This window comes from Arvicola amphibius, chromosome 18 (assembly GCF_903992535.2).
Source record: "Arvicola amphibius chromosome 18, mArvAmp1.2, whole genome shotgun sequence".
Lineage (NCBI taxonomy): Eukaryota > Metazoa > Chordata > Mammalia > Rodentia > Cricetidae > Arvicola > Arvicola amphibius.
The window spans coordinates 32,353,448-32,365,544 of record NC_052064.1 but is presented as its reverse complement, the minus strand read 5'-3'; the positions used below and the strand labels follow the sequence as shown (position 1 = coordinate 32,365,544).

The 12,097-nt window shown below is 44.0% G+C and overlaps 1 protein-coding gene across 7 annotated transcripts in view; it reads left to right on the top strand.

The window, feature by feature from the left end:
- Nucleotides 1–12,097, top strand: part of Als2 (alsin Rho guanine nucleotide exchange factor ALS2) — a 59,980-nt gene that overhangs the window by 928 nt on the left and 46,955 nt on the right. For 2 of the 7 annotated variants that reach the window (XM_038315196.1, XM_038315190.1), the window contains exons 1-3: nt 6,602–6,755; nt 10,888–10,965; nt 11,439–11,593. In XM_038315196.1, the coding sequence (XP_038171124.1) occupies nt 10,946–10,965; nt 11,439–11,593 (175 nt within the window). In that variant the 5' untranslated portion in view covers nt 6,602–6,755; nt 10,888–10,945. Of the gene's footprint in view, nt 1–6,600; nt 6,763–8,500; nt 8,520–10,887; nt 10,966–11,438; nt 11,594–12,097 lie in introns of those variants that run through there. The other 5 variants (XM_038315191.1, XM_038315194.1, XR_005283726.1 and 2 more) reach the window with 4 other exon arrangements.

The window sequence follows — 12,097 nt, the reverse complement described above, 5'->3', positions numbered from 1 at the left end:
CCGTAGGCCGTACTTTTCTGGTTTTTGTGTGTTTATCATATACATTGAGATCAGTGAAAATTTTGCTCTTTATTTCATATTTTTGATTCAGCGATTCGCTGTGGAGCTCAGTCTGGCCTAGAACTTGTGGCTCCCCTCCTGCCTCAGCATTCCGAATTTTGGGATTATAGGCGGTCACTGAGTGAAATATAGTATTTTAACCTTAGTAAAGAAGCATGATGGTTAAGAGTCCTAGGCTTTGGAATATCTTGAACACATCTGTCTTTGAGTCTCTTTGCCTCTACCCTAGACTTTCTTGGTATTAGTACTTTTACATGTATGGCTCATGCATCATTGATTGCTGTTCCCGGGCCATGAGTAATGACCAATATCTAGTACATCATGAGTCAGGCTACTTAGTGACCTTTGTTTTCTAAGAGGTAGGAGCAATAATATTTTGAAAGGAACAAAATTGGAGATTATTAAGAAGACACAGATTTAAGCACAGGCATTAAAAGAGTGGGCAAGGGCCATGGACATCTAAGGATGGGCACAAGCTTCTCTCTCTAGAGTCACCAATAGATAATGGGACCCTAAAGAGAACATGAGGACATAGGCTTCTCTATTGACCGTCTCTGATAAAACAACTATTCTTCATCTTAAATAATTTTATGATTTTTATGTAGAGGAAAAAATGATTTCAAGTTGTCCTCCAGTAACTTTGGCATTTCATAAAGGTATTTTAATATGGAAAATATGCTGATATAATCTACACCTAGTCAATACTTGTTACTTCCTAAATTATGACTAGTATTGGTAGATTTAGAGTTTATAGTTAAATAAGAAAATTCAAAGCTGTTTTATAATCTTAAAGTTTGCAGACATGGCCCAGTGAGATGACTCAGTGGGTAAAGGCACTTGTCATCAAACCTGATGACTTTAGTTAATTCCTGAAACCCAGCGATGAAAGGACTGAGCTGACAACCTTGAGTTGTCCTCATGAAAAATAATTAAGAAGTAAATATGATAAGTTTCTTGAAAATTTGAAAATAGTGTCTATAGTATCAACAGGTAATTTGGTGTTAAATTGAAAAATAAACCCGAGGTAATTTGGGAAGAAAACTTGAATAGTATTCACAAACCACATTTATTTATTTTTTGAGACAGGGTCAATTTGTAGTTTAGGCTGGTCTAGAGTTCTTGATTCTCCTGCTTCAGCTTCTGGGCTGCTGGGATTACACATGTGTGCTACCGCTTATATCCCTACTTTCTGGGCTGTTGGGATTACACATGTGTGCTACCGCATACCCCTACTTTCTGGGCTGCTGAGATTACATGTGTGTGCTACCACACATACCCTACCTTGGGCAGTTGGACTGTCAGGGTAAAGGGTATAGTGACATATTGCTGGAGTTCTGATTTTAGTTTTTATGTGATTAGATAAGTTTAAAACAACAGTAACTGATCCTGAGTTTTTTTTTTTTTGGGGGGGGGTAGCCTTATGTATCCTAGGCTCCCCTCAAACGTGCTGTACAGTTGAGTTTTTGGGGCTGGCCTTGAACTCTTGGTCCTGTTGTCCCGTCTGGAGTGCTGGGATCACAGCCTCCATCTGTCCATCACTGCTTCCTAGAGTATTTCTGAAGAATGCCACCAGCTTACAAGAACTCTCTGTAGTTCTTTCTTCCAGTGAGCAGAGGTGGTGCTTGAGAGAAGGATGGTTTGCTTTGTGACAGTCTCTCCTGCTTTGCTTCTCTGGCTGATAAGCACCACGGTTTGGGGAGAAAAGGGTTTATGTGGCTCATATCACCCCATTGTTTGAGGGAAGTCAGGGGAAGGACTGTATCAGGAGCTTTGTGCTGGTGACATCCGTACAGGGGATGATGTGGCGTGGATAGGTGAGGACCTGTGACCACAGCACTCCAGAGGTGGGAGCCATGGGGCCAGGCATACCCAAAGCTGCCTTCCTTGTACCTCCTCAGACCTACCCAAGGCTGGCACCATCACAAAACCTGACCGTTACCCAGGCTAACCTGGAACTCACTCTGTAGACCAGGCTGGCTCCACTTTTTCAGGACTGGACTGCATGCAGGAACCACCACACCCTGCCCAAGAAAAGATTTGTTTGTTTTGGTTTTATTTTTTGAGACAGGGTTTTTCTGTGTAGCCCTGGCTGTCCTTGAACTCACTCTATAGACCACACTGGCCTCGAACTCATAGATTGGCCTGCCTCTGCCTCCTGAGTGCTAAAGAATCAGGCACAGGTGATGAAGGAGACACCTTAGTGAGTTTAAGGCCATCCTGGTCAACGTGGTGAGTTGCAGGACAGCCAGAGCTACATGGTGAGACCCTGTCACAAAAAACGAGAGAGAGAGAGAGAGAGAGAATGGCTTCTCACCTGGGCACACAGTGATGCTTGTTTGCCGACTCCAGAGACTGAGTCGGAGATTTCAAGTGGGAGAACAGCCAGGGTGATGTAGTTCTAGGGCAGCGTGGCCCGAGTTGAGCTGCACGTAAGATCCCCATGCCAAAGGGAAAACAAAACAAAACAAAGGCTTCCTAAGAGGGGTGTGTTTAAGTGTCTTAACACCCTCTCTCTCTCCCCCCTTTCACCCTCTTCCTCTCTCCCCCTCTCTCTCTATAAAATATATGTATGTTATATATTAGTATATATATAAAACACACACATGTGTATGTTGGTGACTTTTGAAGTTACAGTATTCAAAGGGTTTAAAATATTAATTTAGGCATGCTTATAAGCTCAGCAAAGAATCAGGAGGGTCAGGAATTCAAGGTTATCCTTGGCTACACATCCCTTTTAGACTAGCCTGGGGCTATAAAAGACCACCTCCACTTCCCTGTCCCACATCTGAAAGAAAAAAAAAAGATTTTTAGTTAAGTATATACATTTCTATATTTTCATATACTTTATTTAAAGAACTTTTCTTTGGTAAATGAGATCACAAAGTGGTTTATGGGGCATTGTGTAGGTTAGTAGTTGGTAATATAAAAAGGTCAAAACAATCCTTTCTACAGGCACAAGGCTATCTAGACACATGCTTTAAATATTTTCAAAATTGTATTTATTTAGGCTGTGTGCTGTGCTTGCCAGCAAGTTGAGCTCGGGAACAACCAGCCAGAGTTTCTCTCCTTCCACCATGCTAGGCAAGCACTCTGCCAACTGAGCAGCTTTCTCACCGTGAAGTTCCCGTTTTTTTTTTTTTTTCTAGCCCTTTGTTGTTTTTGAGACAGGGTTTCTCTGTAGCTTTGGAGCCTGTCCTGGAACTTACTCTGCATACCAGGCTGGCCTTGAACTCACAGAGATCCGCCTGCCTCTGCCTCCTGAGTGCTGGGATTAAAGGCGTGTGCCACCACCGCCTGGCTCTAGCGTTTCTTAATATGGACAGGATTGTAAATCCTGCTCTGACAAGGATGGATGGTCTCAGGGACTCATGAGATCTTGGAGACTGGAGAACCATTTTTCAGTAGGAATTTGGGAGACAAGACCTTTAGACATCAAGCTGCGTAAGCAATAAAGCATTCGTAGACTGCTCTACCCAATCCCCAAATTTAACTCTGTTAATATGAGACTTGGCCAGGGTGAGCTGAATAAGGGAGGAAGGTAGGGGGTGGTAGCCCGGACAGCGGCCTGTCCTGATGACATCCGAACTCTGTTGCAGTTGCTGGGAGGAGGGTTGTGAGCGCTTCAGTAACTGCCAGACCATAGCTCTGTTTAGAACTTTTGCAGGATAATGTTTATCACAGATTCCAACTGTATTAAAGACAGATTTTTTTTTCTTGGTAGGAGGATCTTCCTTCCTTCCTTTCTCCCTCCCTCCCTCCATCCCCCCTCTGTCCCTCCCCCTCTCTTTTTCTCGTTCATTCGTTCGTTAGTCTTTATAGCCCCAAAGCTTTGAAGTCTTGATCATCCTGCTTCCGCCTCCCACACCTAGCTTGGATGTGCGGCGTGTTTACACGTGTACATAGGTATGGAAGCTAAAAGGCCAACACCTGTCTGCTGCTGTCCCTCCTTTTTTATTTATGTACACAACAGGGTCTTTCCTTGATTCTAGAGCTCACTGTTCCAGCTAGACTGGCTAGCCATTAAGCTCCAGGGATCCTCCTCAGGGAGCCTCCTGTCTCCCGTGGCCTGCTGTCTTTCCTACCATTCCTCCCCAGAGCTGGGTTCTACACAGAGGCTGCTGACCTGGATTTACGTGGATGTTGGGGACCCAGACTGGGGCTCCTCCTTGTGCAGTCGGCGCTATGTGGAGCAGTCTCCCCAGCCTGGCATTTCTTTTTTTCTTTTTTTTTTTTTTAGAAAGCCCAATTTTTTTTAACTCCTAACTCTTTAATTAATTACCAAACATTCATTTTTTTAGTAATTAAAAAATGGCAGCTTTTAATGTCAGTCCTTAAGGAAATCATGGTAACCAGCAACATCCAAAGCATGAGGATTTTCTTCTTGGTGTTACACTCATTCCCTGTCAGGACCCCGATTCCTCTGGATGTGTGATGGTGGTGGTGTGTCTAGCTTAGGCCTTTAGTTTGATCTTGTTTGGTTTTGGATATGTAGTCCAGGCTGCCCTGGACTCACGATCTTGCCTCAGCCCTCCAGGTGCTAGGACTGCAAGCACGCAGCACCATGCGTGACTAAAATAATAATAATGAAATCAGTGAGCTGTTGAGAACTTTCCTGAGCAGTTGTGCAGTTCTTGTAAGTTTGCAGAAGATACAAGTAAAAGATGGGACTTTTGGCAGTTCATTTTGCCGCCAGTGAGTTATACCCAGACGGAAGGTTAGCAGTAGTTTCTTTAAGTCCTTGAATTGACAAACTCATCTTTCTCTTAATTATCAAGTGTTTATATTTTTTCTTGTTCACGTGACCCCTGGGTTAAGATGTTGATGGAGTGAGGGCATCTGGAGTGTTCACTCAGCACTGTGTTTCCTTCCACCATCTAAATATTACCCGGCCAATTTTTTTAAAAAGATTTATTTATTTATGTATACAGTATTCTGCCTGCATATATGCTTGCAGGCCAGAAGAGGGCGCCGGATCTCATTACTGATGGTTGTGAGCCACCAAGTGGTTGCTGGGACTTGAACTCAGGACCTTTGGAAGAGCAGGCAGTGCTCTTAACCACTGAGCCATCTCTCCAGTCCCCAAGCCAATTTCTTAGCTTAAACCTAGGGCAGCTTTCTGAACAAACGTGTAACAAGAATCATGGTAGAGCTCTTTAAAACAGAACTGAAGTAGGACAGTCCAACAGCACATCCGTAGGAAAATAGATGCTCTAGTTTATTCCTGCAGTTGGATGTCCTCATCCCCTGATGAAAAAGGGAATTAACTAGGTCCACGCTCACTTTATGTCCAGTGAAAGAAGCCCGTGCCGACGACGTGTGTTTACATAGTGTTGTTGACTTAGCTGCACGTGGCTACTGAGAGCACAGAAAGGGGAAGAGTGTACACGAGCTGTGCTTTTAGAGATAGTGGGCGGCTGCCTGCAACTCCACCTGTCACTCTCTTCTGTGAAAACGAGCTAACTGGGCAGCGGCAGACACCTGGGAGGCTGAGATTGCAAGTTCAGGGCCACCCTGGGCTGTGGAGCCAAGCAAATTTGAAATACGTTATTATCTGTTAAAAACCAGGTGGTGAGGACATAGGTTTGATATTTATTTTTATGTATGGCTAAGATGGTTTGTGAAACTGCACTTTACAGTTTTTAAGTTTACCGCCAGGGCACTTTTCCCCCGTAGAATTTATTTTACTTTGTGGCTTCAGGAGTGGTGGAGTCTGAAGCAGCGCTGTCTCCCTGCAGGAAGACGGGAATGTGCCAGGGCAGCGGAGAGGAAACAGACCCTTGTTTGGGACGTGCTCTCCTCTGTCAGGAAATGAGATGTGAGCCCTACTTGGAACCTGCAGCGGAGTCAGAATGCTAGGGGTTCTCGGGAGAGTCAAACACAAACCCATCTTGAACTCTTAAAGTGCTGGGAGCAGATTTATCCACAGTGCTCTGGAAGGAATTTGGATATAGCCTGACTTATGAAGCTACCAAAATTTTATGAGGTCATTAGCATCTTATTTTGAATTGGTTACATTAGTTAATAAATGTATTATCCTGAGATATTTTAATTCTAACAATTAAATGTCAAATTTCAAGACAGTGCAACAACTTATGCCTCTTATTGCTATGGCAATATTATAAAGTATTTCCTGAGAATTTTACTAATTTCGGAAAACCCAAAATTTCAAACTGTGCATTAGGTACAGAAAGAACCTAAATGAGCATTCATGGGCATTTCTGGTGCCATGGCTACACACCTTTACTTTTAGAGGATTCTGACAGTCAGAAGTGAGTCTGGTAGGTCTGGGTTAAAGCTGCAAGCCATTGAAAGAAGGGTTGGCTGTAGGGAAAGATTCAGAGGGTAAAGGTACCAAGCCTGACCACATTCGTTCAGTCCCCTTGACCCACATGGTGAAAGGAGACTGGTTTCCAGAATTTGTCCTCTGACCTCCACACACTAAACAAATAAATAATGTTTTAAAAGTTAGCAAAAGTAAAAAGGAAAGAAAGACTATAAACTGAGTATTGGGTCTGCCCCCTGCAACTTCAGGTCAAGGGCTGTGCCTTCCATGTAGGCTGTCCTTCAAATCTAGTCAGCTTGTTTGCAGTGGTTAGTTTGGACACAAGGCATGTAAAAAGTTCATGCTTTCTGACTTCCAGGAGCTTTAAATGAATGAAGATGGAGTAAGGGCAGTTTCCCGCTAGCGCAGAATTGTAAGTAGTAAGTAGTTTTCTAAGCCATTTTAGAGAATGTTTTTGGGGTGGGAGGTTAGAATTTGAAGTGGCCATTACAGGTTTCCAGCTGATTAGTCCTTGCAGGTCTGCCGTCCTCAGCCCTGCATGGCCGCTAAAGGTTGTCAGCATCAAGAAGCGGTTGTTGGCGTCTGGGATATTGTAGATGTTGGCGTCCAGGCATGCCTTGATCCACATGCAAACACAGTGACCAGGACTCCAGGATTTTCCCGTGTAGTGTACCAGACTCTCTTAAGTCACTAGTTACTGTATCTTCAGTGTGAACTCTGGTTTATTACATTATAACAAACTGCAGCCAACTCAAGACTTCAAAAGGAAAACACTGGCTAGGTACAGTGGCTCATACATGTAATCTCAGAATTTACAAGGTTGAGGCAGGAGGATTGCAGATTTCAAAGCAACCTGGACTATAGTTCTGTCTCTTCACTCCATTTTTTTTTTAACATTTTTTGTGTGTGTGTGTAGACAAAAAAATTGTGGATGGCTACTTGAAAATCTAATAATTTTGTGTTCGAGTCACTAGTGCTGCTAGGTAATCTGTAAATTCCTTTCAGAGTTTATGATACACTTTGCTCCTTTGTTTTATTGCTTTCCTGTTTCTGGTTTTAACATTTTTTTTGAAACAAGGCCAGGAGTCCCGTGGAGCCCAGGGCGGCCTGAACTTGGTATAGCTGAGGCTGGTTTTAATTTTTGATCTGCCCACCTCTGCCTTCTGTGTTGCTGGGATTAAAGGAGTGTGTCACCATGCCGAGTTTCGTAGTAGTATGATGTTGGACTCTTGGGGGCCCCGCCACCCAGCTCCCAAAGGAATCACACTTGGAGGCTTATTTTTAGTTATAAATGTCTGGCCTTAGCTTGGCTTGTTTCTTGCCTGCTTTTCTTAATTTTTATTATCCCCTCTGCCTTTTGCCTCTTGGCTTTTCCTTTCTCTTACTTCTGTAAATCTGTGGATTGTTGTGTAGCTGGATGGCTGGCCCCTGGTGTCCTTCTCCTTCTTGGCCTATTTCTTCTCCAAACCCCTTCTCGCAGTTTTCTCCTGTATATTCTCTCTGCCTGCCAGCCCCACCTGTCCTTTCTCCTGCCTCTCCATTCATTGGCCTTTAGCTCTTTATTGGACCACCAGGTGTTCTAGACAGGCAAAGTATCACAGCTTCACAGAGTTAAACAAATGCAACATAAAAGTAACACAACTTAAAATAATGTTCCCAACACAGTTTACCTTCCTATCTTAATGTGTAAAGTTGCATATGTTACTTATTTAGCTGTGTGTGGGTGCGCTCACATCATGATGAGCACGTGGTGGTCAGAGGACAACTCTTGGGGCCGGCTCTCCTTTCACCACGCAGGTCATCGGGTTTGCTGGCAAGTTTACTCACTGAGCCACCTCGCCGATCCTGTTCGGTTTTGATCACTAATTGTCATTACTTTTCCTGCTGTTTACTACATAGTTTGTTTTCTGTTTTTCAAGATAGGGTTTTGCTGTGTAACAGCCTTGGCTGTCCTGGAACTCACTCTGTAGACCTTGAACTCTGTCTCCTGTGTGCTGGGATTAAAGGCCTGTGTGCCCAACCATTGCTATTATTTTAATCAAAACACCTTTTGCAGGGCTTGGGATCAAACACTTGGCCTCAGACTCGTTAGGCAAGTGTTCTGCTTCCGAATTATATTCCTGGTCCCAAAGACCCATTTTAAACTAGCGTGAGAAGAGAAGCAGCATGAGATGGGGTACATTCTGTACTTGTGCTCTCTGAGCAGAGACAAGGGCTACTTCTTCAGACATGAGGATAGCCTGGGCTACATAGTTCACTGCACACCGTAAAATGGAAGTCTTACCAAAGCTAGCTGCCGTCTCAGACAGTTAGTCACAGTTAATAGTTCTGTTGATCAAATAGCATTACGATGTTCAGATTTACCGTCTATTTGCATAGTACCTTTCGTCCAAACTTTGAAGGATCCAGAACCATTCTAAATTAAGCTCTTACAGAGTAGAAAGTAATTTCCTCCGGATACACAGATGGGAAGTAGTGAGAACTCCAGGCAGTCTGGAATAAACAGATGGACATTAGGTTGCCCTGCCAGTGCGGGTTGTTTGCAGAGCCGTGATCATGCCGTGCCCTCTGCAAAAAATTATAAATTTGGTCCCTGTATTATAAGGTCCACAGAAATGGGGCTTAATTGCTTGTATTTTTTTAATGAATTTTGGTGCCTTTTAAGACGACTTTTTAAATTGAAATGCATTCAACATTACCTTTGCTTGTTTTTTTCTTTTTTTTAAAACTAATGGGCCATTATTTTTGTATAGTAATCTTTATTTAGCTCTTTTCCATTGAATGATTTTTTTGGTCTTATATTTTAAGACAAGGACTTGTTATGTACTCCGTTAAACTTGAACTTTTTCTTTGCTAATTACTAATTAATGTATTTATTTATTGAGGTACAGTTCACATAGCCCAGGCTGGCCTTGAACTCATGATAATCTAGCTCTCTACCTTGCTAGTCCTAGGACTACAGGCACGTACCACCGTGCCCGGCTTGGCTTTGAACTTTTTCACTCTCCTGCCTCAGCTTTTTAAGAACTGGGGTTATGGTCAGTTGCTACTATGCCTGGGTTCAGGGTGTAGGATTGTATTTTATTTTGCTGCTTAAGGGGGAATACTCGGGAATGAAACCAGAGCCAGTATGCTCTAACTGCTCTTACCACATAACTACATCCAGAGCCAGTGTGCTCTAAATGCTCTCACCACATAACGACATCCCCAGCAGGTTTAGGGTTAGTTTTATTAAACTAAAATGGGACCTTCAAGACACCAACAGTATGAGTGTGGAATTACCCTGAGTAATTAAGATCTTTTTTTTTTCTTTCTGGTCTTTCCTTTATCAGTTCAACTTGGTGTGTGTGTGTGTGTGTGTGTGTGTGTGTGTGTGTGTGGTCCTTATGAAGTCTTTCCGATGCATTGAACTCCGGGTTTTGTAGGAACAAGAGCTCGGTCATCTAGTTAAATTATATCATTGGCATTCTCAGTGGACAGCCCTGTTGGGAAGGAGCTGCACTGAGTGCTGGCGAGGGCTCAGCTTGTGGCACAGGTGCCGACCGATAGTTTGTCCCTTCTCCAGTTAGCACGCTGTGGCATAAGTAACATCCCAGAAACTCTGAGCTGGTGATTGGTGAGGGTGAAGGGCCTCTGTCTAGATCAAATGGCAAGTAGTGGGCCCAGAAACACCTTATTTAAAATCCAGATTTTTCCTAGCCATTTCAAGTTTGAAGCATGTTAGCTTTGAATTGAGATTGATTTGGGGGAAATTACCACATAAGTTCCAATATATGGAAAATGTTGTATTTTAGTGAAGCACATAAAGTAATTTAATAATTATCAATTTTTGTTCATTATTGAAAATTAGGATAACTTGGATGTGATAAATCACTGAGATTTTAAAAAACCTTTCCCAGTTGGAATTTAAATTTTCTATGTCCCTTAATTTTATTAAGGTTAAAAAGTAACCTTAATATGTGTGTTGGTTACATTTCTACTGCTGACAGAGCACCATGGCTACAGCAACTTAGGACAAAGCTGAGAGCTCTGCAGCTGCGGACAGAGGCAGGGGGTGCGCTGGGAATGCCGCTGGGTGATTGACACCTCACAGCCCGCCCCAGTGACACACTACCAGCAAGGCCGCACCTCCTAATCCTTCCCAAATAGTTCCTCCACGTAGGAACCAAGTATTCAAATAGGTGGGGGATGTCTTATTCAATCTACCACAATCTATATGTATTTTATGTACTGAATATGTTGGTTTTCAGATTGAATTGACTCCTTTATAATAATTTCTTAAAACCTAAAACATCCGTTGCCTGGGAGAGTTTGACTTCTTGCAGGCTTCCTCATCCGCCTTTGACGTTGCATTTTGTAAGCTCAGTGGGCAAGCTCAGTCCTGACGACATCTGACTGTGGGTAGGCAGGCTCTGGAATAGTTGGAATAGTTTCTCTGACCGCGCACTTGTTAGAGGTCCGCCCTCCCCCGCAGAGAATTCACATCGTCCTCTCTTCTCGTGTGCTTCCTGCTTATTATTTACTGAGCGGTGTCTTCTGTTTAGGTCTTGATAGAACTTCTGCGGCAAGAATGATTTGGTGATGGAGTATTCCTCCTGACCGATGGACTCGAAGAAGAAAAGGTAAGACCGTCTTCTCCTTGCAGACAGCTCCACATGGTTGTAGGGAATGTTTAGTGTGATTCTCTTTTCAGCAGTATTACAGGGGAGCGCATGGTTGCATTTGTGATTGGTAGGTATCTCTCTCATCAGTTAGAATGGTTTTGTGCTGCCAAATATTAACCATAAAAATGTCTCAGACCTTATTGCACAGAGGCCAATAATTTGTGGGCTTAGATTTTCTCCTAGCCCTTTATATAAAGAGGTTTGTTATCTTGGTCCTGGTGTCATTCATAACCAAAGTGTAAAGCGAATGCTGGACTGTCTGGCCCAGCCGCCCTCACGTCTGTGCTGGTAGACGGTGCTGTCTTGATTCACAGCCCTGCCTTCCCCAGTACACACCCAGACACATAGAAGAAACAAGTCTCTTGAGGGCAGGAGATAACCATTTGAGTTGTGGGAATAATTATTATTGTTTTCTCTTTAAATGTTTGTAGCTCAGCAGAGGCAGAAGGATCCAAAGAAAGAGGCCTGGTCCACGTCTGGCAGGCAGGATCCTTTTCTCTAACACCGGAGAGGTTGCCAGGCTGGGGAGGAAAGACAGTTCTTCAGGCAGCCCTGGGTGTGAAACACGGAGTTCTTCTGACTGAAGGTATCTCACAGGGGACTTGGTGATGTGGACAGCCCCGCTCGTGGCTGCGTTGGGTCAGGGAAGGGTTCCTGGCTACCGCAGGCCCTTGCTAAGCATTGCCGCTTGTACCCTTCTGTTCTTAAATTAGACCCTGTGTTGTAGTCTTTGCTTTTACAGTCGTCTGAACACACACAGCCTCATAGACTGTTCTGACGTTTCAGAGCAGTAATACCAGCAAGGGCTGGGTTCGCTAACACAGTGTGCGTGGACCAACCCGCAGGCTCCCTCACCTCACTGCCTCACGCTGCCGCTCACGTTGTTCTCGGACAAGCAAGGGCCTGGGTGCAGAATCCCAGCCGAGCTCCATCTTGTCAGAGCCTCCCTCCCCCTCCCGTAACCACCGGCCATGGCGTCTCAGTCCAGTGTTCCATGGTCAGAAACGGCAGCTCAGCTCCGAGAAGCCCAGTGACGACCTGCGCTCTAAAGTAGAAGCACACGAGTCCCTCATTCTTGATGCCGTTTACC